Source organism: Schistocerca gregaria, chromosome 4 (genome assembly GCF_023897955.1).
Source record: "Schistocerca gregaria isolate iqSchGreg1 chromosome 4, iqSchGreg1.2, whole genome shotgun sequence".
Classification (NCBI taxonomy): Eukaryota; Metazoa; Arthropoda; class Insecta; order Orthoptera; family Acrididae; genus Schistocerca; species Schistocerca gregaria.
The window spans coordinates 262,894,755-262,922,112 of record NC_064923.1 but is presented as its reverse complement, the minus strand read 5'-3'; the positions used below and the strand labels follow the sequence as shown (position 1 = coordinate 262,922,112).

At 39.0% G+C, this 27,358-nt stretch overlaps 1 protein-coding gene across 12 annotated transcripts in view; it reads right to left on the bottom strand.

Annotated features, from left to right (window-relative positions):
- Nucleotides 1-27,358, bottom strand: part of LOC126268160 (protein lingerer-like) — a 317,435-nt gene that overhangs the window by 84,502 nt on the left and 205,575 nt on the right. For all 12 annotated transcript variants that reach the window (XM_049973713.1, XM_049973717.1, XM_049973720.1 and 9 more), the window contains exons 3-11: nucleotides 26,639-26,719; nucleotides 25,630-25,734; nucleotides 22,376-22,574; nucleotides 12,522-12,770; nucleotides 9,757-10,022; nucleotides 9,246-9,471; nucleotides 2,245-2,399; nucleotides 1,836-2,138; nucleotides 1,521-1,757 (exon numbers count right to left, since the gene is read on the bottom strand). In XM_049973713.1, the coding sequence (XP_049829670.1) occupies nucleotides 1,521-1,757; nucleotides 1,836-2,138; nucleotides 2,245-2,399; nucleotides 9,246-9,471; nucleotides 9,757-10,022; nucleotides 12,522-12,770; nucleotides 22,376-22,574; nucleotides 25,630-25,734; nucleotides 26,639-26,719 (1,821 nt within the window). The remainder of the gene's footprint in view (nucleotides 1-1,520; nucleotides 1,758-1,835; nucleotides 2,139-2,244; nucleotides 2,400-9,245; nucleotides 9,472-9,756; nucleotides 10,023-12,521; nucleotides 12,771-22,375; nucleotides 22,575-25,629; nucleotides 25,735-26,638; nucleotides 26,720-27,358) is intronic.

The following is a 27,358-nucleotide window of genomic DNA, read 5'->3' as shown; positions in this document are numbered from 1 at the left end:
TTTGTACAAGGTTAGGAGGACAATTACAGTCTGTGAAAGCCTCAGAGAGACAGACGGTATATTTTTAAGAGGAACCGATCATCACTGCAGATGTGATGACCAAAGGTGGCTAAGCTGTATGGAAAGGAATTCTTGGTATGGAATGGGTGGAAGATGTCTAAGTGAGATATTGCATGTGGTTAGTAGCTCTGATATGGACAAAGATACTGATGTAGCCATTTTTGAGGTGGAGGTCAAAATCTAGGTAGGTAGTTTGTTGGGTTGAGTAGGACGAGGTGAAGCAAGAGGCTGTTGAGGTTCTGGAGGAATGTGGATAGGGCGTCCTCATCCTCGATCCAGATGGCAAAGATGTCATCAATGAATCTGAATCAGGTGACAGGTTCAGGATTCTGGGTGTTTAGGAAGGATTTCTCTAGATGGCCCATGAATACGCTGGCATAGGATAGTGCCATGCGGTTTCCCATAGCCTTACCCTGGATTTGTTTGTAGGTAATGCTCTGATAATCAACAATAATGATAGACAACAGCTCACCAAAAAGATGATTGCTGAGCCACAGACAGGCACATAGAAAAAAAACTATCACACTCACACAACTAAATTTTCTGCCATAGATTTTGTCAGGAAACAAGAGCGCGCACACACACATTAACGTAATCACTTAGACACAACCCATGAACACATGACCGTCATCTCTGGCCGCTATGTCCACAGTCTCTCAGAATCAGATCCAAACAAACCACTCATTGTGTCTCCCTGCCTCTCATCGGCAGCTGCTAGGCTAGCTGTTAGAAGTGGTGGCAGCACTGACTGCAAGCTGAGGGGAGTGGTAAGAAGGGGAGAAGCAGTAGGAATGAGGGAGTAGGGAAGCGGCTCTAGTACTCAGCTGCACCCAGTCAAGTACGGTGCACGACAACCCAGTAAACAAGCCATTTCATCTATTGAGACAAAAACAAGATTTTTCAAGTGATTTTTCAAATTTCCCTGAAATGTTTGAAATCCCCTGATTTCCAGAACATGTGGCAACACTCGACGCATGTGTTAAAAGTAGGATTATCAAAAATACCTTTTTTTAAAATATGGCAGTAAATGGAGGGAAAAAACAGAGGGTATATATTACAAAAATATTATAGCGGAAATGTGATGATATGCTTGGGAGCACATTCAAACATTTTGATTAATTAAACTGTAGAAGCAACAGCAGCATGTAATGATTGTCAGTATGCAAAGATACATGTGCTGGTTCTTCCTTTTTTATCAAACATGCAGATAGTTCATGTGCAAACAGCGGTCCATCAGTAATAACCCTATGATAGTATCAAAATGCAACACTTAATCCTTTATGTTAAAACTAACCAAATTTAAATAAGTAATAGAAAGCATTCTAGACTAACACACACATATGATAAATGGTCAAATGATTATAAAGCTAAGTTAAAAGGCTCCAACCATAAGTGTGTGTTAATCTCTGCAGAATTTGCATTTTGGCTTTCATGTAAACCAGAGAGATTATATCAAATACCTGTACAGACGAGTAGTTTGATGGTGTATAGCTGGAGGCAGTTGGATAGACGGAAGATGACGACTTCTGATTCTGGTAAGTGGATTGATATGTGACTGTACTGGGTGCAGAGTAAGATAGGCCCACTTCGCTTTTATCTACGTCCAAAGTAGATGCAGTCGATGACCTTGTTTGTGTGAAACTGGACTGGCTAACTTTGTGGTCTGATGTAGAGAGAATAGATTCAGAACCTGGAAGCTAGAAACAAAGTTTATACATACAGTACCAAACTTTTAACTTTTTTTTACTAAATTATGCAGAAATCCTTAACAGTACCTTCTGACTTTGACTGAGTGATGAAGCAATACTGTTTTGACTCGATTTTTGAGTTGAGGATGCCGTGTATGCATCTAATGCAGATGTTTGACTTGTACTCAGGTCAAGATTCGTGGAAGCTCTAGGCGATGGTAAGGAATCCAGAACTGAGTTTGATACACTGTTGGAAAACTTGTTCTGTTCCGAATTTGTTTCAAAAGAGTTCGTCTCACTTCCGAATTCTAGAGCACCAAACTGAACATCTAGATATCCTATACTGCTGTTAATAGCATCACCAGGCATTTCAACTGCTGTTGCTGGAATCTGAAAGTTTCCAATTAGTGCTTTCCTCCATTCAAGAAGTATATTTACAATTAAATGTTAACAACACACTAAATACATGAATGCACAAGATTACACAAGTATTTACTTTTGAGGGAGGAGGAACTCTTGGCCGCTGTGTTTTCGTCCGCGTTGGTATGGATTGTGACTGGGTGGTGGTTGATGGAGATTCTGCAGGCTGCTCTTGTATCTGCGGGCTGTACGTACTAGAGGAACTTACGTAACTGGATGTAGAAAATGGCGCTGTAACACAAGTTGCGTAGTTACTTCGGAGTTTTGAAAAGCGTATCAAATTTACATCACTCAAGTTTAAAATTATATCAAGTAACACATACACTCATGCGCATGCCTTACACTACATGCACAGTATTGGTCTTAAAGACCGAGGTTTTACATATATCCTTAGTGGCTACATTAGCTAACCTGATACAAATAGACCATATGCGCTTAAGTTTACAGTTTATATACACACAACTCATTTCCTTCAGATCATCATCAAAGACAGTAAAAGACCCTGAGCACATGTCACAGGTGTGACATTCATACAGGTGGAAAACTAAAGGTTCAGAAGGAATTGTGCGTCAATATAAAAAAACCTATTCTGAATCCAGCAGACATCAAAAATGTACGGTCCTAAGTATCAACTGCATGCCAACCGGCACAGTGCCACAAAATGGCATCAAGACTGCACTAACCCACATGCCAATGATAAGAGCAGGCAATTCCACACCCCACGAAGACACAGTTCAGCGGCCCCTGGCAACACTGTTTTAGCCACCCACTGGTTGGACCAGTTAAGTCGCAGTCTTCCATAGCATTAGTACTGACTAACAGGAAGACGTTACTTAGCCAGCATTCTGCTAATAGTAATGGAGACTAAACTATTATACAGGAAACACAGGAAGCACTGAAAGTTAAGTGCTGTCTCTTCCCTTAATAGAAACAAAGTTTTCTGTTAACTAGAAAGTGTTTTGTACTGATGATTTTAGATTCCTGCCACCAGCCATTGATACTTCTCTTCTTCCTTATTTGTGTCAACACTGACTCCCATAGTAGCCGACACAACAAACAATGTATGGGTACACCACCATCTCTAAGTTGTTACAGAACCATTTCCTAGGTGTAGGTATTATGCTACCTAATGGTTTGAGTGAAGTATGTTCATCATCACGAGAAATAAAATAACTTCACTGAGTTTGTTGACAAAGTCTTCAGTGCACTGAACTCTGAGATTTCCAAAACATGAATGTTAACTTGCACATAGTGAATCTGGAATAAAGACCAGTATGTGCTTTTTCACATCTACATGGTTACTCTGCAGTTCACACGTTAAGTGCCTGGCAGATAATTCATCAAACCATTTTCATATTACTTCTCTACCATTCCACTCTCGAATGGCGCATGTGAAAAAAGGAACACCTAAATCTTTCCATTCGAGTTCTGATTTCTGTTGTTTTATTACGATTATCATTTCTCCTTACATAGGTGGGTGTCAACAAAATATTTCCACACTTAGAAGAGAAAGCTGGTGATTAAAATTTCGTAAATAGATCTCACCGCAAAGAAAACTGCCTTTTCTTCAGTGACTGCCACTAAAACGAGCTGCCCTTCTTTGCACTTTATCGATGTCCTCCATCAATCTTACCTGGTAAGGATCTCTCACCGCGCAGGAATATTCTCCAGCAGAGGACAGACAAGTGTAATGTAGGCTGTCTCTTTAGCGAGTGTTCTGTCGACAAAGTGCAGTCTGTTTCGCCTTCTCCACAGTATTATCTATATGGTCTCCCCAACTTAAGTTGCTTGTAATTGTAATTCCTAGGTATTTAGTCAAATTGACAGCCCTCAGATTCGTGAGATTAATCTTATACCCAAAATTTATCGGATTTCTTTTAGTACCCATGTGCACGACCTCGCTCTTTTTTAGTTTAGTGCCAATTGCCACTTTTCGCACCATACAGAAATTCTCTCTATATCATTTTGTAATTGGAATTGATCTGACGCTTTTACTAGACGGTAAATTACAGTGTCAACTGCAAACAATCTAAGAGGGCTGCTCAGATTATCACCTAGACCATTTATGTAAATCAGGAACAGCAGAAGGCCTATGACACTACCTTGCGGAAATCCAGATATCACTTCTGTTCTACTCGATGATTTACCATCTATCACTACAAACTGTGATCTCTGAGAGGAAATCACAAATCCAGTCATATAACTGAGGCGATACTCCATATGCACGCAATTTGATTAAAAGTCACTTGTGAGGAATGGTATCAAAAGCCTTCTGGAAATCTAGGAATATGGGATCGATCTGAGATGCCTTGCCAACAGCACTCATTACTTCATGGGAATGAAGAGCTAACTGTGTTCTACAAGAATGATTTATTCTGAATCCGTGTTGGTTATGTATCAATAAGTCATTTTCTTCAAGGTGATTCATAATGTTCAAGTACAGTATACGCTCCAAAATCCTCCTGCAAATTGAAGTCAGAGATATGGGTATGTAATTCAATGGGTTATTCCAATTTCCTTTCTTGAATATTGGTGTGACCTGTGCTACTTTCCAGTCTTTAGGAACAGACATTTTGTCAAGTGAGCGGTTGCATATGATTGCTAAGAAAGGTGCAACTGTGTCTGCATACTCCGAAAGGAGCCCGACTGGAAAATCATATAGACCAGAAGACTTGCCTTTCGTAAGTGATTTGAGTTGTTTCGCAACACCTAAGATATATATTTTTATGTCACTCGTGCTAACAGCTGTTCTTGTTTCAAATTCTGGAATATTTACTACTTGTTCTTTCGTGAAGGAATTACGGAAAACTGTATTTAGTAACCCCGCTTTAGTGGCACCATCATTGGTAACATTTCCATCATCGCGCAGTGATGGTATTGACTGTTTTTGCCACTGGTGTACTTTACATACAACCAGAATCTCTTTCTGGTTTTCTACCATATTTTGAGACAATGTTTCATTGTGGAAAAGGCTTTGTTGCGCAAATAAAATCTCTCTATGGCCTCTTGAAGGGACTAAAAAATGATTAAAGTCAATTACATATCAACATCTATTGAAATTTTTTCTTCTAGAGTGCCAGAAGTAGATTTTTTTGTAACCAGTAAGGAACATAGTGGTTTTCCCTTATACTGATGGGTAACAAGTGGTTATTGTTTCTGTGGAAACATGAGACTTTACTGAAGAATTAAACACAAGGTTTTCTCAGTATGGCAATGATTCAGATTCTGCATCCCTCTGCACTATCACCATTGATATCTGTGTAAATAATATTGAATCACCATCAGCATACAATACTAGAGGCTGTCAACTTCAAAGGAAATTTGTCAACAGATGTGGCAACAGTGTTCAATGACAGTAATCTATGACAATCCTCCAGATGTGGTGAAGGACACTGCATCTTTAAGTTTTCCTGCAGCAAAAGCAAAAGTGGAAGTGCCTAATGCAGATTGGATATGAATTACATCTCTTGTGGTCTTTACTCTTCCAACACCAGCATGGGCAAAGAGTTGTATGCTGAAACATAATGTGGTGCTTTTCATGGGAACCTAGTACACAAACAAACAAATATCCTAAAATATCTGTGCTCAGTTTCAAAGCAAAAGGTTTCCAAAGTTAAAGACAGTTATTGCTCTGCATGTAAGACTAAGAAATATAAAGATTGAGGTAGCTAATCTCAAAGCTAAGTTGGAAGCAATGAAGAAATGCATCATCAAGGAGGAAGTAGCTATGAAGTGCGTCTTCATCTGGCAAAGTAAATAAAAAACTGTAACAGGCTACATGAACATCTACTTCCCCGTCAGATTAGTGTGTTGTTTTTCACCCCAATATTAACCGTTTTGGTACTGCGGACATGTATTTACAGCCTGCTACACTCTTCCCCAGGTGCTGTATATGTGTAAATGTGCACCTCCTACAGTAGAGAGAGAGAGAGAGAGAGAGAGAGAGAGAGAGAGAGAGAGAGAGAGAGAGAGAGAGAGTGTGTGTGTGTGTGTGTGTGTGTGTCCTGACCTGCCGACCTTCCACTGCAATGGACAGCTTACTTCCAAATTTCGGCGAGTAAAAAAGTTTTAAGTATCTATCATACAACATAAATACCTCATTGTGTGCTATCATTTGTGAGAAACCTCATTTCAATATCTTGAACTGCTTATGAGATATGATGATTGTTATGACAACAGGATTCACTGTGCACAAGGACACGAATGGACACGTTGCACACAACTGTATCGGATAAAAAAACTAATAACTTAAAAACGGAATGAGATATCGTTCTGCCCTCAATTTTAAATAAAATTTCGTATCTTATGTACATTTTGTTTGCTGCAATATAACAACTAAAATCAATCATATGCGAAGTGTTGCAACCTGTTCTAATCGCAACCAGAACAGTAACGGGGTGGCCGAAAAAACGCAGCGGGACCAAACAGAGAGGCCCGCGAAAAAACGAACGGAAAGGACGGACAAAAAACGACAACAGACGATCGAGAGAGATCTTACGACAACAACATGCAAGAAGCAATGGAGTGACAGAGACAACCTAACAAACCCAAGACGTCCGCTAGTAATGAAAACAAAGAACGGTAACCGCGCTGTTTGTTATCGAGGCAATATGTCAAGACACATACGCAACAATTAGACTCGCTGGCTGAGTGAGAGGCAGGCACTTAAACACATGATTGGGGGCACCGCTATGGGCTGCTGGAACCACGTTCCACTATGGTGCCTCACACTATATGCACGCCAGGAGGCACACACTGCCACGGCCTACGGCACGATAGTGAGGAGACCTCTCGGGATCTTCAAAGTCCATGATGTCCAGCAGGGATTCAAATTCCGTGGCGTGCGGTACCAGACAAAGTTTACACAGTGCATTTTTACCTCTTCCAAAAAAATATCAAACCATAAGATAAGCAAAAATCAAATTTTATCACCTAATACTTTCTGAAAAATCAGACGAAAAGTATTTCAAATTGGTTGGAATGTGTATTTCAGGCACCAGAATCTGGGGAGCAGTGCAGCCATAACAAAAGCCACCCTCAGCATGGACTGCAGAGAGCACATCTGTCGCATTGAAAAGGATAACTATTATTTAGTTAGTCCTAAGGTAAAGTAGCCCTAAATCCGCCATACCCAAAAATTTGACTTCTCTAATGTCTACTGAATTGAACGTACAATGAACTAGTAGTATGTAGTGCACTCAAGTTGTAATGCCTCCAATTTTTCTCACCTTTAAACTTATATTACTTCTAGACCTTATCTTCCTGCAGCTGTGCACACTTTTCAAAATATCAATGCCATGATTCCACAGCCACTGTGAATGCTTTACGAGTCTGGTTCGAGCACTGGAAAATCATTTGATGCAATAGCAGCATTACTAGTGAATGGGCATCCAGGTAGTGTATTTCGTTGTTGGAAACGGCCAAAGTGACTAGGAACCTGGTCATGCGAGTGGGGACCATTAGAAACAATTTCAATCATTGTGGTGTGATATGCTGGTGAGTTGTCTTGGTGAGAAACTACACCTGCTGCTTTTCTGACAGTTTTTCATGCAATGCTGGAAGGAGCTTGTTCCTCCAAATATGATGCACCTGTCACTATAGAGTCCACTGGAAAGCAATAAATACGGATTACACCACTGCTGTCTCACAACATGGGCACCACTACTTTTTCAGCACTGGCACTTAGCCAAATTTTTTTTTGGCGGGGGCTAGTGTTTGTGCGTATTGGCACATAGACACGCTTCTGCTGAGCTGATTGGCACTTCATTTAAGGACTGAAAAAGGACATTAATGTTTCATCCCTTATCACAATCAATGAAAAGAAAGTTGCATTCATGCAATCATCGTGTGAACATTGTCCAACAATATGCTGAACACATGGCATTGTGGTCATCCATCTGCATTCATGACACCCACATGAAAGATTCACATTTTCATGTCTTCATGCAGGACTGTGTGCACAGATCACATGGAAATTTCAACATTGGAGTTGGTGTGTTCCATACACATTAGGCAATCAACCAAAACAAATTTCTGCACTCACTCGGTCACATGGCTATGTTGTCAAACTGGCTGGTGCAAGGCTGAGATTGTCTTGGTTTGTTAACACACGATGTTCTACCTTCTTGAACTGTCACACCCATATAACCACATTAGACTCATCCACGACACCATCACCACCTCTCAATTAACTAGTGATTAATTTCAATCGATGTTGCAAATGGAGAAAACATATGATTGTATGCTGTTCTTATAAAGAAAATGCCGCCATTTTAATTATGGAAAACATTCCTCACTCTCCATGCAGTCACTTGAGTTCTGCATGGTGTACAGGGCAGCCATCTCTTTCATGCATTCACAAATGCATGTTTTTTATCTGTTTTCAGTTCTGAGAGAAAAGTCTGAAGTTTCATAGCCTGAATGCACCTTCTACATCACAGCATCTGGAGTGAAGCACCTTTGCCTTATAACTACACTGCCACTCACTGTGGCATCAGGGTTCCAGCCAATAGCAAGAATTTTCATGTGCCTTTAGCTACTGGTACAAAAGAATATGAATACCATTAGTAGTCAAAGGGAACCACACAAATTAGATTCTAATAAAGCAACCTTGTAGTGAATGTGTATCCGTGTCCAGGTTGGCCCAATCTATCCATGCCTGGCCAAAGTTACCTCCGGATCACAGCCAGTTCTCATTAAACACTTGACAACCACACCAGAGTCCTTTTGTTGGTGAAATATCACCATGTTTAATGAATTGCCTCTGAGGATACTTTTGTATAAACTCTATTGCAAATCTTTGAAGTCAATGTGTATCCACTGCCCTCATACAAGATATTTGGCAGTTCAGACAACTTTGTTGTCCTAAAGCTGCAAAGCATGCCTGACAGGCCATTATGGCTCATTTTTCGCATTTGCTGGACATTATATGGGATGTGAACTTTGGTTTCAAGCAGGCTTCTAGCCAACACACAAGATGCTAAATAGAAGGATTAAATTTTTGCATGGATCATAAATTTGTTTTTTTCACACGAACAGCATGGAGAAAACAAAGTATAATTTGTGAAAATTAATTACCTGCTGAAGATGTGAACCCTGATGGAGGACTAGGAGGCTGGTAAGATGATGCTGATGATGATGAGACAGTGTAACTGCTACTACTTGTTGTCCCAAAGGAAGTTCCTGCAGACGTACTTGTGCCAATGCCAACAGCAGATTTTAGGTTTTCTGTTGCTTGTGATAATTGATTCAGGTACTCAGACTGTGTTGAATTTAATTGGTTGACACCTACAGGAACTGGACTCTATAAAAAATAACATACACAAATTATTTTCAGATGAACAACTCAGACAATAAAAAAGAAGCAGTTTCACAAATTATATACAATATCAAAGCAGTAACATTTTGTCCAGGAAACATGAGAAGGGCCAAAGTATGGTCCCACATAATGCAAAGGAATACTTTTCGCAAGGAAGGTGTTTAAAACATTTAAGTAAGGCTCATCAAAGAATTTCATGAACAAACAACTAAATGAGCTCAAACTGAAAATAGGTCCAAACAACATATATTTCTTGTACACTGTTCTTACTTGCGACAGCTGATTTGTTGTTGACTGATGTATTTCTAGGCTCTGAGACATCTGGCTTGAACTAGATGCCACACTGCTTGAAAGAGTCTGCGACGTCAATGCAGACGACAACTCTGTAGTTGGTTCCTGTGTGGGAATAACTGGTTCAGAGTTGACTACAGGTTCTACTGTACCACCACTGGGCGTGAAAACCTTGCTGTCTGCTAGTGAACCAGTGTATTCTTCATTGTCCCAATCTTCCGGTGAAGGGAATTCACCCCATTTTTCTGTGCCAAATCAGAGAAAATGCACTAATAAAGAAGTAGTGATATGAAATTATTGCACCTATACTAAAGTTAACAAAAACAAAATGTATACAATTTGTAATATGATAATGCAATTTATTTTTAATCCTATTTAACAGTGTATATTCCATATTTATGCAATGCTGAAAGAAGAGGGAGGGAAATGAGGCAAGTATGAATTTAGAAATTTAAATGGTGCAACACCACTCCTATTTTATAACAAATTTGATACTTTTAAGTAGCACAGTCATTTTACCAAACAACCCACAGTAGAGTGATCCTTCTTAAAGCACTGAATTGCATGATTTTACATCATCATATGCCAAATAGGGATGCTTCAGTGCTCAACAGAGGAGCAAACATATCTTCTTGTACTTAACAAACATGACAAAAACCAGATAAGGAAAGACTTGCAATGATAAAGGATACTACTATTTTCCAGTGTTTATATCTGCAATTCACTTATTTCTTAATAAAAAAAATAATTAGCATGGCCTAAGTACTCATCTTTGCTTCTCTTTTCACATAGTTTTCCATTTTTCCAATCCTTATGAACCGATGTCACTTCTTACCATCCTTATCTTTCTGCCTCCATATGGCTTCCAATAATTAAACACTATTTCTGGAAACATGTGATCTTCCCTGCATTTCTAGGGTATTCACTGATGCTTATATCAATTCAGTTGATGGTCCTATCTCTCCCTCTTTTTCCAGCTCATTCTTCCGACTGGTTCAATGCAGCCACGATGACTTCCTCTCTTGTGACAATCTCTTCATCTCATAGCAGTACTTGCACCCTGCATCAATTATTTGTCAGGTGTATTCCAATCTCTGTTTCACCTACAGTTTCTACCCTCTAGCAGCATTCCCTGCTGTCTTAATACACGACATTTCAATCATATCCTCCTCCTCGTCAGTGTTTTCCACATGTTCGTCTCTTCACTGATTCTGCAGAGAACGTCTCATTCTGAATCTGTCCACCTTTACTTTCAACTTTCTTCTACAGCACATCTCTAACAGTTCGATTCTCTTCTTTTCCAATATTCAAACACTCCACAATTCACTACCATACAACACTGTGCTCCAAACAAACATTTTCCGAAATTTCTACCTCAAAATAACTAACCATTGTATGGTGTTGCTATTTGTTAAAAAGTAAATTAAAAAATAATGCCAAGAAAACCATTCACATATGCACAAGAATGATGATGTGTCGAAATGCACTTATCCTGGCCGCAAGCACTTGTAGCGTCGACAAGTAGGAATGGAATATCTCCGTCATCGCCAGTTATTTGACTCTGTAACTTTTTGGCTCAAACCATCTTGCTAGTTCTGTTTGCTGTATGACTTCTTGTAATGTGGACATCTGTATTAAATATACAGAGTCAAGTCTGGGTCACACTAGATTGGTTTTGTCATCATTTTGTGAAGTATGTAAAATGATGCTTAATGGAAGTACAGATTATGTTTTCATGTTTCTGGAAATGAAGGAAGAATATTTTCAGTTTGTTGGCATATGTCAACATTATGATGGGGGGAAGGGGAGGCTCCCTGTACCAGCCTCCTCCTTACCCCCACCCAGTCACCACTCCCTTCATGCACTGTTGCTTCTGCTCACAATGCAGTTTCAGACTGTGTGTGTGTGTGTGTGTGTGTGTGTGTGTGTGTGTGTGTGTGTGTGTGTGTGTGTGTGTGTGTGTGTACACCCCACCCCCCTCTGCCCACTCTGAAGGAAAGAAAAATATATATGAGTCAGGTATTAGTCTTTCAAGAAAATGATTTAAAAACCAGTATTATGCAAGTTTTTAACGGGATCGGAACTGGAACTTTTTGTGGCTACATACAAGTCACCATTCACCTTCCAAGATGTTGAGTTTCAAATTATTGATAGTGGGTCAAGAACAAAGAATGACTTCCTTTGGATACAGCTTGGAACCATTCCAGCTCCTGCTTAAACTATTTTCTAAAATGATGGAAAGTCCAAAATAATACTTTGATGTGTATCTACATTCTTTTAAAATTTCTCTTATCTCACAAATATAGCTACAACTTGTTTACCACAAGTTGGTCAGTTCCAATCTGGAAGAAGCTACCGTGGAGACATTGCTTTTGATTGATAGCACACAACACAAATATTAGGCTTGACAGTCTATGCAAAGAAATGAAAGCCTGCTGAGCAACCACAAATCAAATGCACTTTCAATCTGGAATGTTCTTACACAAAAGTATCAACAACGTAGGAAAAGATAGATTGCTTCTTACTGTAAAGATAAAATATTAAGTATACACAGATACAACTGAAAGACACTTACACATACATTTTCGGCTTCAGCCTTTGTCAGAAAAAGAAAGTGAAACACACAACATTCATTCTCACAAGCAAGCACACTTCACATACATGAGACCGCCAACTCTGGCGTCTCTGACACTAATAATAAATAGTTATTGGCAGATATATCACAACAGTAAACATTGACCTACCCATTTTTAGCGGATCTCCACCAGAACTGTCATCTGCAGTGGGGTTGTTCCACGTATCTATAGACCTAGGGAAACCAGTCTTGTCACGGCTCTGGAATGTACGAGGACCTAGGCGACCTCCACCTCGTCCACCTCTACCAGATCGACCTGGGCCATTCAGCACTCGTCCTCCACCTCCACCACGATAAAAGCCCTCCCCCCGACTCTCCTCTAAATTTTTCTCATTTTCTTTATTTTCACGTCCACGCCCTAAAAAAAGGCACACAAATTGTAATTTTAACTTGCAGAAGTAATGTAAATAATGTGTATCAAATAAGGTTTGAATGAGGATTTATTTACAACTCTACTATTCTAATTTCCGCCTTAAGGCCACCTGCAACAACATGAACAGTAAAAATACAGCTACACAGAGGAAAACAAAAATAATACAAATGAGAACTACATTAAAATACTGTGAGACCTCACTCATATACTTTTCAAAGGGCTTAAAAAAATGGTGTAAAATGTGGGAAATAATGTTTTAAGCTGTAAAAGTTACATATAGGATACCCCTTGCATTTTATGTATGATATATGTACGTAACAAGCTTCAGTAGACCTGTCAGGGATTTGTTTATAATCTAATGATGGTTTATTCTCAAATAAAAACCACTGATGTAACTAGAACTGATAGCTGTCTGGGAAGTCGGAATGTTTGATTCAAATTAATGTCATAATCGATGTTTTTGAAAGCCTGCAGGTGTCAGTAATTATTTAGATAATGAAATACTGCACTAGTTACATATTTTTTTCATGCTTAGAATGATGCATTTCAAGAATTTTTTTCTCACTGTCAAGTGCAGATATGTAAATAAGTATTTTGTAAGCTGTTTGAATAGGAAGTGGAATAAAATCAAGAAAACCTTCCTAAAGTGGAGTGAGAAGGTATTAGGATTCCAGGACACCAGAAGAAAGCCATGGATATCCAATCATACATGGCAGAAGATTGAAGAAAGGAGAGAAATAAAGGCCTTGATCAACTAGCATAGGGACGAAGAAGAAAAACAACGCCTTAGGGCAAGGTACAATGAAGTTCACTGGCAAGTGAAGAGAAACACTAGATCTCATACAAGTAATTGTGTAGAACAGCTTGCAGAAAGAGCTTAAGAGGCAGCAGAAAAAGGCGATTCGAAATAGCTATATAATACCTCCAAACAGCTGCCCCAAGAAAGCATTAAAGAAAGTAAGCCAGTGAAGTCTAAAGAGGGTGAACTGTTGGCCAATAGTGTGAAGCAGCTAAAGCGATGGAAGGAATATTTCAGTGAGATATTCAACATGACCCTAATCCAGCAAGAAAAACAAGAGCAGGAGGGACTAAACCTTGTAACGAAGCAAGCTGGGAAAATTTTAATTCCCTCTTGTTTTGCCATCTGCCTTTTTAATTCATTTTCTCACTTAACAATTTACCATTAATATCTACAGCTACATGACTACTCGGCAATTCACATTTAAGTGCTTGGCAGAGGGTTCATCGAACCACAATCATACTATCTCTCTACTATTCCATTCCCTAACAGCGCGCGGAAAAAACGAACACCTAAACCTTTCTGTTCGAGCTCCGATTTCTCTTATTTTATTTTGATGATCATTCCTACCTATGTAGGTTGCTCTCAACAAAATATTTTCGCATTCGGAAGAGAAAGTTGGTGACTGAAATTTTGTAAAAAGATCTTGCCGCGACGAAAAACGTCTTTGCTGTAATGACTTCCATCCCAATTCGCGTATCATATCTGCCACACTCGCTCCCCTACTACGTGATAATACAAAACGAGCTGCCCTTTTTTGCACCCTTTTGATGTCCTCCTCAATCCCACCTGGTAAGGATCCCACACCTCTAACAGAGGACGAATGAGTGTAGTGTAAGCTGTCTCTTTAGTGGACTTGCTGCATCTTCTAAGTGTACCGCCAATGAAACACAACCTTTGGATCGCCTTCCTCACAATATCATCTGTGTGGTCTTTCCAACTGAAGTTGTTCGTAATTTTAACACCCAGGTACTTAGTTGAATTGACAGCCTTGAGAATTGTACTATTTATCGAGTAATCGAATTCCAATGGATTTCTTTTGGAACTCATGTGGATCACCTCTCACTTTTCGTTATTTAGCGTCAACTGCCACCTGCCACACCATACAGCAATCTTTTCTAAATCGCTGTGGAACTGATACTGGTCTTCGGATGACCTTACTAGACAGTAAATTACAACATCATCTGCGAACAACCTAACAGAACTGCTCAGATTGTCACCCAGGTCATTTACACAGATTAGGAACACCAGAGGTCCCAGGACGCTTCCCTGGGGAACACCTGATATCACTTCTGTTTTACTCGATGATTTGCCGTCTAGTACTACGAACTGCGACCTTCCTGACAGGAAATCACGAATCCAGTCGCACAACTGAGATGATACCCCATAGGCCCGCAGCTTGATTAGAAGTCGCTTGTGAGGAACGATGTCAAAAGCTTTCCGGAAATCTAGAAATACGGAATCAACTTGAGATCCCCTGTCGATAGCGGCCATTACTTCATGCGAATAAAGAGCTAGCTGCGTTGCACAAGAGCGATGTTTTCTGAAGCCATGCTGATTACATATCAATAGATCATTCCCTTCGAGGTGATTCATAATGTTTGAATACAGTATATGCTCCAAAACCCTACTGCAAACCGACGTCAATGATATAGGTCTGTAGTTAGATGGATTACTCCTACTACCCTACTTAAACACTGGTGCGACCTGCGCAATTTTCCAATCTGTAGGTACAGATTTATTGGTGAGCGAGCGGTTGTATATGAGTGCTAAGTAGGGAGATATTGTATCAGCGTAATCTGAAAGGAACCTAATCGGTATACAATCTGGACCTGAAGACTTGCCCGTATCAAGCGATTTGAGTTGCTTCGCAACCCCTAAGGTATCAACTTCTAAGAAATCATGCCAGCAGATGTTCGTGTTTCAAATTCTGGAATATTCCATTCGTATTCCCTGGTGAAGAAATTTCGGAAAACTGCGTTCAGTAACTCCGCTTTAGTGGCACAGTCGTCGGTAACAGTACTATCGGCACTGCGCAGCGAAGGTATTGACTGTACCTTGCCGCTTGTGTACTTTACATACGACCAGAATTTCTTTGGATTTTCTACCAAATTTCGAGACAATGTTTCGTTGTGGAACCTATTAAAGGCATCTCGCATCGAAGTCCGTGCCAAATTTCGTGCGTCTGTAAATTTTAGCCAATCTTCCGGATTTCTCATTCTTCTGAAATTTGCATGCTTTTTCCATTGCCTCTGCAACAGCGTTCGGACCCGTTTTGTGTACCACGGGGGATCTGTTCCATGTCTTACCAATTTATGAGGTATGAATCTTTCAATTGCTGTTGCTACTATAACTTTGAATTTGAGCCACATCTCTTCTACATTTGCATAGTCAGTTTGGAAGGAATGGAGACTGTATCCTAGGAAGACTTCTAGTGACACTTTATCCGCTTTTTTAAATAAAATTATTTTATGTTTGTTTCTGAGGGATTTGGAAGAAATGGTATTGAGCCTAGCTACAACGACCTTGTGATCACTAATCCCTGTATCAGTCATGATGCTCTCTATCAGCTCTGGATTGTTTGTGGCTAAAGAGGTCAAGTGTGTTTTCGCATCCATTTACAATTCGCGTGGGTTCGTGGACTAACTGCTCGAAATAATTTTCGGAGAAAGCATTTAGGACAATCTCTGAAGATGTTTTCTGCCTACCACCAGTTTTGATTAAGTATTTTTGGCAACATATCGATGGAAGGTTTAAGTCCCCACCAACTATAATCGTATGAGTGGGGTATTTATTTGCTACGAGACTCAAACTTTCTCTGAACTGTTCCGCAAATATATCATCAGAGTCTGGGTGTCGGCAGAAGGAGCCAATTATTAACTTAGTTCGGCTGTTAAGTATAACCTCCACCCACACCAATTCGCACGGAGTATCTACTTCGACTTCACTACAAGATAAACCACTACTGACAGACACAAACACTCCACCACCAATTCTGCCTAATCTATCTTTCCTGAACACCGTCTGAGACTTCGTTAAAATTTCTGCAGAACTTATTTCAGGCTTTAGCCAGCTTTCTGTACCTATAATGATAGCAGCTTCTGTGCTTTCTATTAGCGCTTGAAGCTCAAGGACTTTTCCAGGACAACTACAACAATTTACAACTATAATTCCGACTGTTCCTTGATCCAAGCACGTCCTGTATTTGCCATGCACCCTCTGACATTGCAGCCCACCCCGTACTTTCCCGGGGCCTTCTAACCTAAAAAACTGCCCAGTCCACGCCACACAGCCTCCGCTACCCGTGTAGCCGCCAGCTGAGTGTAGTAAACTCCTGACCTATTCAGCGGAACCCCAAACCCCACCACCCTATGGCGGAAATCAAGGAATCTGCAGCCAAAACGGTTGCAAAACCATCTGAGCCTCTGATTCAGACCCTCCACCCGGCTCTGCACCAAAGGTCCGCAGTCGGTTCTGTCGACGATGCTGCAGATGGTGAGCTCTGCCTTCATCTTGTAATGAAGAGCGGCAGCCTTCACCAAATCAGATAGCCGCTGGAATCCAGAGAGAATTTCCTCAGATCCAAAGCGACACACGTCATTAGTGCCAACATGTGCCACCACCTGCAGCTGGCTGCACCCTGCACTCTTCATATATGTGAATATAATCTTTATTTTCATAATAGAAAAAGCTTGCCCCTCAGCTTTAAAGTAAATACCACCAGATCTAATTGTGTGCCTAGTTTTATTCATGTAATTGATTTTGTAAGTTTTTTTGACTATTCCTAGTTAGCATCTTTTGTTATAGAGAGAAATCAGTGATTTTTTCATAACTTAAATTCTAATGTTGACGTATAAACAAATATAAATTCTGTACTAATTATAAACATTTGGAAGACGAACTAATAGTATTCTTAAGTATTTATTTGGCTCTATTCGATAAAATGTTAGCAAGGCCAGTCCTTAATTAATTCCAAAGTAATTAATAGTTTTGTCAAAAGTATTGTTTGTGTGACTACATATGTTAATTTCACGATTTAAACAAATAATTTGGCTTAACCCTTGTAGTAAAAGAAACTTTTATAAGAGACATTTTTTGATGTATTTGGTTAATTTAACAAGTTAAGTTTTAATTGTACTTTCTGTAAACTGAACTTCGAACAGTGTGTAGTTCCAGCACCTGTTATTGCGTGGATATAAAGGGGCCCAATTTTTGGTCACGGCCGAGTTTCAGATGAGAAACCTGTGTTGGTTAGAATAACAACAATGCCTCAACTTAACTGTGGAATAAGTGTTAAAAAATTAGGCCAAGTGTAGAAACAATGACAGTGTCTGCTCCATATGTACCTGTTTATTCTTCAAGAACTGTGAACTATGTGGTTATGTTTTTACTGCTCACATATGTTCAACAGTGAACTATTGTAGCAGTATGTGGAAGTTAGTCTGAGATCTATTAATGAGGCTTATGGAAAGTTTAAACTATAGTGCACTGCCATACACATATAACTGTGTATTGCTGGGTGAGTGTGCAAAGTGAAAGTAAACTACTGTGAAACACAAATGTGTACCTATCAGCTACATTATTTACAGTAGCCAGTGCCCAAATTACAAACCCCATTTTTCAGCCAGTGTAGCAACACAGTAGGTTGACACTGAGGACAACAAATGAAGCAGGTGGAACCACTACAACCAACAGGAAATGTCTGCACTGCAAATCAATACTAACCCTACCGGCAAGAGCGAAATTATCAAGGCTCTTAAAAGCTGCAACATTAACAAGGCAAGTGGTGTAGATAGTTTGGTGACAAAAATGCTCAAGTCAGACCATGAAGTAACAGCACATGAGTTACTACCCCTGTTCCAAGAAATCTGGAACACAGAAGCCATCCCGGAAGATTGGAGGAAGGGAATCCTTATCAAGTTGCCCAAGAAAGGAGACCTGACAAAGTGCAACAACTGGTGTGACATCGCATTTTTGTCTATACCCAGTAAAGTATTTTCAAGGGTTGTTTTCAATCGTCTCAGAGTGCCCATGGATGGTGGTGGTAGTTAGTGTTTAACGTCCCATCGACAATGAGGTCATTAGAGACAGAGCGCAAGCTCGGGTTAGGGAAGGATTGGGAAGGAAATCGGCCGTGCCCTTTCAAAGGAACCATCCCAGCATTTGCCTGAAACGATTTAGGGAAATCACGGAAAGCCTAAATCAGGATGGCCGGAGACAGGATTGAACCGTTGTCCTCCTGAATGCGAGTCCAGTGTGCTAACCACTGCGCCACCTCGCTCGGTTGCCCATGGATGGTAAGCTCAGGAAAGAACTGGCTGGTTTCAGAGAAAGCTTACCATGCACAGACCAAATCAACACATTAAGCATCACTATTGAGCAATCCAAGGAACACTGGTCTCCTTTGTGGACTTTGAAAAAGCCTTTGATAGGATAGCGTGAAGCCATCTGGAAAACAATGCAAAGTTATGGAGTATCTCCAAAGATCATCAGTATCGTGAAGATGATGTACAGAGAATATACATGCCAGGTGAAGTATGATGGAAATCTCTCAGAACCATTTACTTTAAATTCTGAAGTAAGGCAGGGTTGTTGGTTTTAGCCACTGCTGTTTTTGCTGACATTAGATGTCATGAAGAAGGTAAACCGAGAGAAAAGGAGAGGTATACAGTGGACTCTATATAATCGCTTGGAGGATCTTGACTTTTCGGACGACATCTGCCTTCTGTCCCACATTTTCAAGGATATGAGTGAGAAACTTAAGGAATTGGAAACAGAAGCTCAGAGAGTTGGATTAAAAATAAATGTGGCTAAGACTAAATAACTTAGAATGAACAGTTAGAACAAGAATGCACTAGCTGTGAAAGAAGAGGAGACTGAGCAAGTGGAGAGCCTTTGTAGTCTGGGAAATACTGTTTCCAAAAACGGAGGAGCGACAGAAGACGTTGAAAGTAGGATAAAAAAAAGGCAAAAGGGGCTTTGCCCAGCTGCGATCAGTTTGGAAAATTTCGTGAAATATTGTTGAAGATAAAGCTTACAATCTTTGATTCAAATGTAAAATCTGTTCTCTTTTACAGGTGTAAATTAAAACACAAGTAGGGCTACAAACCTTCAACAATAAATGTTTGAGGGCTATACTGAGAGTATGCTGCCCAAATGTTATCTCAAACCAAGAATTAATGCAACGCACCCAACAACGGAAAGCCGAGGTAACCATGAAAGAAGGGAAATGGAGATGGATTGGACACACTCTGAGAAGAGGCCTGCAACATATAGAGCTTTAGAATGGAATCCACAAGGAGCAAGGAGGAGAGGCAGACCGAGGTCGACCTGGCACAGGACTGTTGAAGCTGAGGTGGCAGCCATTGGCCAGTCCTGGAGTAACATCAAGAAGACAACAACCAACAGGGTCAGATAGAGAGCTCTAATATGTGCCCTATGCTCCACATCGGAGTAAAAGCAAGTCAAATAAGTCATGGTGTTCGAATATGTGTTGTTCTGCATATATTGCACTGTAGTTGTCTTTTTGAGGTTATCAGGTATAGAGCCGGTGCCATATCAGTTATGTTGAGTTTTATTTGCTGAAGAAGGCTTACGCTGAAAACTATGTGAAACAATCTTTTCGTTGTGCTTGTCTGCAACTCAACTGGTCGTCTTTACAGAGAGCAGCAATCTATCTTTCTCCTGATATTGCTGATATTCCAACCCGAAGTTTCAACTGTTTGAAATTGAAGTTATTGGTAAATACGAAGGAAACAGTGAGCTGCAAAATGTGAACAGTGTAGACTACATGAATGACAATAAAAAGATTGTGTAGTCAGATGAGGATGGTAGAACTCCACAGTACACGACGACTCCCAATGGTGGAAGAATTCTTATGGCAATCATTTTTCCATGACTATCACATTCACTGAATAGCAAATGAAGGAACATCAAGCTCTCTCTGTATGACTACATGGTCTAATTTTATTTTACGTCAACTTACTACACATGACATGTTAGGATCTGCAAGTTTGGGGTTCAGCAGGAAGCTAATTTTTGTAGTCTCCACAGTGGACAGGAACATCTTGAATCAATTATTCTACATAAGTTTCCAGGTGAGCAACACCAGAAAATATTTACATTGTCAAGTTTGAAGTTTCCCCGTAAAGTCTGATAAAATGTTTCTATTGTCAGCAAAGAGAATTGTTTCTGATTCTTGAATGTGTGATGGCAGATCATTTTACATAACAAGAAAATGAGTGGACATGATATTGATCCCTCCAGTATTTTTAACAGAAGTCAAGGAAAGAGAAAATTTTGAGCTGCAAAAACACAATAGAAAATAATCTGAACAAATGAATTTTGCTTTCATCATTTCAGTGCTCACTCATCACTCTGTGTTGTGCCATTAGGAAGCATATGGTTGACACATGTTTTTAATTTCACTGATGGTCATTCTTGAGAAGGTAATGGGCTATACCCATATTAGAATATGTATGGAGTTGTCATATCAATATGTGAACAACAATTGTTGCCCATGGCGTAACCACTGCGATTTGTATTTCTCAAGTTCTTTACTTCTCTGCAAAGCTACTTTTGTCTTAAGAAACAAGCAGCAGAAATTAGAACAAAATTGATAAGGCTATTATAAACCTACGTAGAGACTCAGCACTGCATATTAACAGAAAACAAGCACAGATTAAGTACAATATCTTAAAGCTGTTTTTATCACAATTATACTGTCTGCTTAGCTAACAACAAACCAACATCACCTGCTTCTGCAAGTAACTAATAATACCTTTGTTATTCTAATCAAAGTTCAGTGTATATACGTTCTTAGTTCAGTTCAAAGACAAATGAAGCATGTGGCCCAATGGTATAACACAATGGCATTGTAAAAAATCATTCTTGGGGTAATTCATACCAAATTTGTTTTTCAAGTTTCTGCACTGAACTACCCACAACATGTTGGCACAGCAAAAATCATGTTCTTAGGGTAATGCATAGCAAATTTGTTTTTCAAAGTCCGACATGGAACTACCTGGAAATAACTCAGTCATCCTTCACTGTGTATGACATAGCAGCAAATAACTATTCCCAAAAGCGTAAAGTTTTAGTGGCACGAAGAATATTCAGTACACCTAAAAACTGAATTATGTACCAATTTGACAATTCAACATTTTCCAAAGTCTGTAGAAATGAATTATACTTCTGTATTGGAAACTTTAAAAACAGTTTCCCCTTTCTGCATGACAGCTGTTGTATTAATTACATACTAAGAACACTGCCCAACAAGGTGGTAATGCCTGTCCAAAGTGGAGATACAAACTATTCAGCCAAATGGATAATTTTCAATGCAAACTGAGCAACTATCAAGCAATTAGCTTGAAAAAGAAACATTTTACTAATGATTCTTGTCAAGCAGAATGATAAAGTAATTCATTTTTTTCTGTCCCACTGAAGAATCTGGACAGATCATAATTTATAGCAATTTTATTTCTTGAACAGCATAACCAACAGTGTGGACTAATTTTGAATCAGATAACAGAAAAACACACAATTCCATATACCCATACACCCCACAAATCTAAATTTAACCAATACGTTCAATATAATTGCAAAGCCACTTCACGCAATATGCAAAATAGAGAACTAATAAAACAACAGTTTCCTGTTGTGTACAAATAAACTTTTTACTATCCACAAGAAATGGTTGACTGAAATATCTTTCAGTGTCAGTTAACAGTATCCATATATAGGTCTTAAAACTACAATATTTGTTCTACACAGTAACTTTTTATAAACTCACATCTTCTGGCATCATTACGTCCACCCCTCATACGTGGAGGCCCGCCACCCCGTATGCGGGAACGGTCCCTTTCCTGAACAGCTCCGCCTTCTCGATCCCATTCCTCTTGCTCTGTGTCCCTATTATTCACAGTTGCTTCTGTCTTTGCAGCACTGGGTTGTCTATTCTTTTTCTTTTTACTTGTAGTTTCCCAACCAGTCTGCAAACAGAAGAAAAATATAAAAACCTTACTTTAAAAAACCAGACTGGAAACAAAACACTAAGGCTTCTGTTACCTCTTACATGTTTTCAAAAATACTTCAGTACATCAGATAGATTGCACGTTTCAGTAACTGATTAATCACGATTACAGTTCAACATCCCATCGACGACATCAAATGGACCAGAAACTCAAATTGGGGAATGAAACTGGCTGTGCCCTTCCAAGGAAACTGTTCTGGCCATTGCCTTAAGCGTATAGGAAAATCAAGAAATACCTAAATGTGGACTGACAGACAAAGAATCTGAGCTGGCATGACTGAGTAAGATGCCAATGTCTTATCGCTGTCATCTATCTATGAATTTCTGTTCACATCATTAACAAATTTCTGTACACATCATTAACATCAGCTCAATCACACTCCTGAGGAACTATTAAAATTAAGTTTGTTCTATGACTCCTTATAATACACCATTGGCTTTTTAGGCCAATTGCATAAAAGGGCAAATCTTTAAATTGAATATTTACTACTGCCATTATTACCAATAAAATCTGCAGCTTTAATACAAACAAAATTATTAAAAATTATAGCTACATATAGATACCAGTAAATCATCATCCCTGACATTTAATCAACATTTCCACAGTGCGATTTCAGGGTGTATACACGGAGAAGGAAAAAATTCAACAAATTTTTCCCAGATGTCCTGGTTAAGAACACACTTTCTCCTGGGTGAAAATACATTTTTTTTCCATGTTCAGTGACCAAAAATTTTCTCTAGGAACCATAAAACTTACCAACCATCTGAATGGTTAAGCTTTTTTATACACTGGCGTAGAACTTCCCAGCACTTAGTTTGCAAAGCATTGAAATCAAGATTGCAATGCTCTTTGGTAAGCCAATCATAGCTGATGCCAGGTGATCTCACCACCCGATGATAGCAGATATTCAGGGCATAGGACACATCATTGTTCAGTAGAGCAAGAACACAAATACAAAAGTTAAGTTATCTTGTAGCTACATACTGTAGCTACAAGATAAGCTAAGCTTCCACACACAATTTTTTTTTTTTTTTTTTTTTTTGCAAGTGTCACACCTTAATATTATCACTCAAATGTGCCATTAAAACTTTAAATAATACATAAACATCCGGGCGTTGAAATTCTTCTAAGTGGTTGGCCCTCAGAGTTATGCTTTAAATGAGATCGAATGCTCTGTGATTGAAGACGCTCAAAGCACATTCACACACAATTCATCTCGCGTAAAATGAAATTTACTTCGAAAGTAATGCTTTTCAACCACCATTCACAATATTTTCCTGCGACTTGTTAAAAGGCGTTACTGTGCGTGCCCAGCTACGATGATGTAGGAAGCCTACATGTTCGTACCTCAATAGCATTAAGAGACATTATGTTGTACACAAGACAGAAGAGCAGAGGGTACTCCAAGAGCATCAGAATTTCGGAAACCAGACTAAAATGCATAATCCAGCTGAAAGTGCACATTCATATGTCCAGATTCACAAATAATTAAGCACCAACCTGATTTTAAGCTATTCATTGTGGTCCTTGTGCTGAAAATTTTCTTGGAGTACCAGTACTGTATTATCCCTTTCTTTGTTCTTTATTATGGCATAATGCCATAGGTGCCAGGAGATAGAAACGGGCACTTGTAATTCAGCAAACAGTTGACACTAGTGGAATGAAACACTTCATTTCAAATAAATTGACCGCCTCTGTGAAAAAGATTAATACAAGCAAAAATTTTTTTTAGCTAGTAGGCTTGCTAGCTCTCGGCCACAAATTTGTTTTGTTTTCATTTGTCATGAGAGTTGTCTCGTGGAGACTAACGCCCTTCCCACAGCAGTTCCAACTGCTCTGCGCATGAGCAGATCTGGCAGCTTGGGCTTGCCAGAAGAATTTTCCCAGCTAGTGTCTGGATGCTTGTTGTTACATCTGACACAGCTAACAGCCATACTTCTAGTAGCCATAGGAAGGAGCAGGTACTGCTCATATCGGACTCAACTGTGAATGCGCACGAGCCTGCTGACAACTGCTCAAATGAACCTAATGAAACTGCTGTGACATCTCAGTCATCCAAAGCAGTTTGTTGTTATGAAGTATTGCATAGTCTTCATTCTAAAGCTTTTGACACTTTTGGCAGAACGCTTGTGTGTGCACTGTGTTTTGTTGTCGGAAATGGTGCATTTCCTTTGCAACTTAAGTTTATTTTGGTTTTCTTTCCCTCTTTTATATTTTATTGCTGCAGTATTATTTTGCAATAGCAGGCTAAAGTAGAATTCTTTGTTAGACTATCAGTTCTTACCAATCAAAACTACAAAAATTTATCCAAAAATTAAAACAATGAAAAATTCACAGGTTTTGCCCAGTTTTCTCCTGGATCAAGAAATTCCCGAGTTTTTCCCAGGATGTATACACCCTGAATATGAAGTGATGTGGCCCACTATATTTTCCCCCCCAAAAAAAGAATCATATGTATTTGACATGATTTAGGGAAACTACAGAAAACTTGGCATGCCAGATGAATATTTCAAATTCTATCCTCTCAAATGTGAGTTGGTGTTTCACTGTGGTGCCAACTCACTGGGTAAAATATGAACAGCTATGTCACACCACTGGCACTGGTGCCCCTAAAGAATGCTGAGGTGCACTGAGATGAGCAATATAAATGTTCTGCAAACATAAAAATGAATCAAAAGTAGTTGCTTTTTTTCATATTATGAACCGTTTTAAATTGCTTGTAGACTGCCAAAAGTGTGTTGTGAGCATCTGAAGGTTTGTTACGTTCTAATAAACACAAAAACATAAAAATTCTCTCATAATGACAGTAAATATTTGTAAAAATTCAGTTTAGTTAAAGAAACATAAATGATTACCACAGGTGTTCACCAAATAATGACAAGTATTTTTTCATAATTCTACTTGAGAACCTAGACAGATTTTATGTATATTCTGAAAGTGGTTACTCTCAATACTTGCTTCTCCTGGCATTAATATTTATTTTTAATAATTAAATAATGTCATGCTGTCTTACCGGTATGCCTTCCAACAGCATGTTAACTGCTCTATCAGGATCATTATCACAATCGTGAAGGGCAGTGACAACTTCATCCTCACTTTTTCTTGTGGCATCCATTACCTGTAACAAAATTTGTAAAACGGCAATCTTTGCTTAAAACGATAACTCACAGTGTCCTACTAAGACTAACTTAACTACAGACATACATATAAAACTATATGATTCTTACAGCATCATTTCAATTATGTATAGGTAGTACCAGAAAAACAAAATCTTACTGCCTCACCAATAAAAGTTCAGTGTATGTACCATGAATGGTACAGATCTCTACTAGTCACAATGCAATTACTGTATTTGCATAGTTCAGGTCAATGCAAAACAACAGGCCAATTTTTAGCATTGAAAAATTCAATAAAACAAAATATTCATATTTAGCAGCAAAGTAATGAAACCATTACTATGTGAGCAGAAGACATTAACTACAGCATTTTCCTTGTAGAAGAAATTCAGGCAGAAAACAAACATCGCATCAAGCAGAAATACTTAACAAAATACCCACATGTTTATATTCCTCTATGTTGTTCCCTAATGTCAGAGCTACGTGGGTCACGTGACAATGGAGTCACATGTTGTGGCAAACACTGTCCACAGACTGCAGTTTGTAGTGTTTTACACAATGCTAACAAGATAATCTTACAGGCAATAAGATATTGTAAATGCACCATTATAACAGAGTATACAAGTTGTTCAATGGTTACGACACAAAGCATTGAGAAAAGTGAAGATAATTAAGACAGACACACACACACACACACACACACACACACACACACACACACACACACACACACAAAGTGCATCCAGAGAAAAAAACTGCATGCATTTATGTTAAATTCTCTTGACATGTCAGTAACAGGGCAGGCAGAAAACAAAATCTACACTTGATATTAATGTCCCTGACTAAACAATTATTCACTATCAAATGGGTTATATGGTTTGATTTTTAAGGCAATGAGAATAGTACCTGTTTTATTTTGTCTTTTAAATCTGGATCTTCTGGCCTTGTTTCAATGATCTGGGCTATACGCATCTGCTCGGCTGTAGGCTGCAAACATTAAGGTCAAAGTTTTATTACCTCAAGAAAAAATATATAAATACAAGCTTATTTAAAAATAAGAATAAGCAATGCACAATACAGTGACTACTCATTAAAAATCTGAAATTATACAACAGAATACTACAAACTATTTCCTGACATTAGAAAGGTGCGTTCCCCACACAGCAACCCACTGTCAAACTTACTTTTCACAACTGATAGCGTTCATGCTTTGGACTTTGGTACTTAAAGCCCAATTTACTGAGGAAACAATCTAAACCTCAAAGTTATGCACTTATGCAGTAGGATGCAATCTATTGCAAGCAAAAGTATTTGTTCTCAACCTGCTCCCTAATAGAATTACCGGCAATACAATCATAACTACGAGACACTGCAACCCCTTATGTAAAGTTGAGTACATTTGTGAATCTACCAACTATTTTCATCACAATAGTGATACAAGGATACTGCAATTTTATAAACAATTATGTGTGGAAAAGAATTGTAAATTATTTTCTCATATCTAAGCCTATAATATGCTACTTCCACACACAATCTTACTGGTTAGGACACACACAGTTATAAAATGTATAGTAATTCAAATTGGCAGCAAAGTAAAATACCTATGTACCAGATTCCTTTATTGTG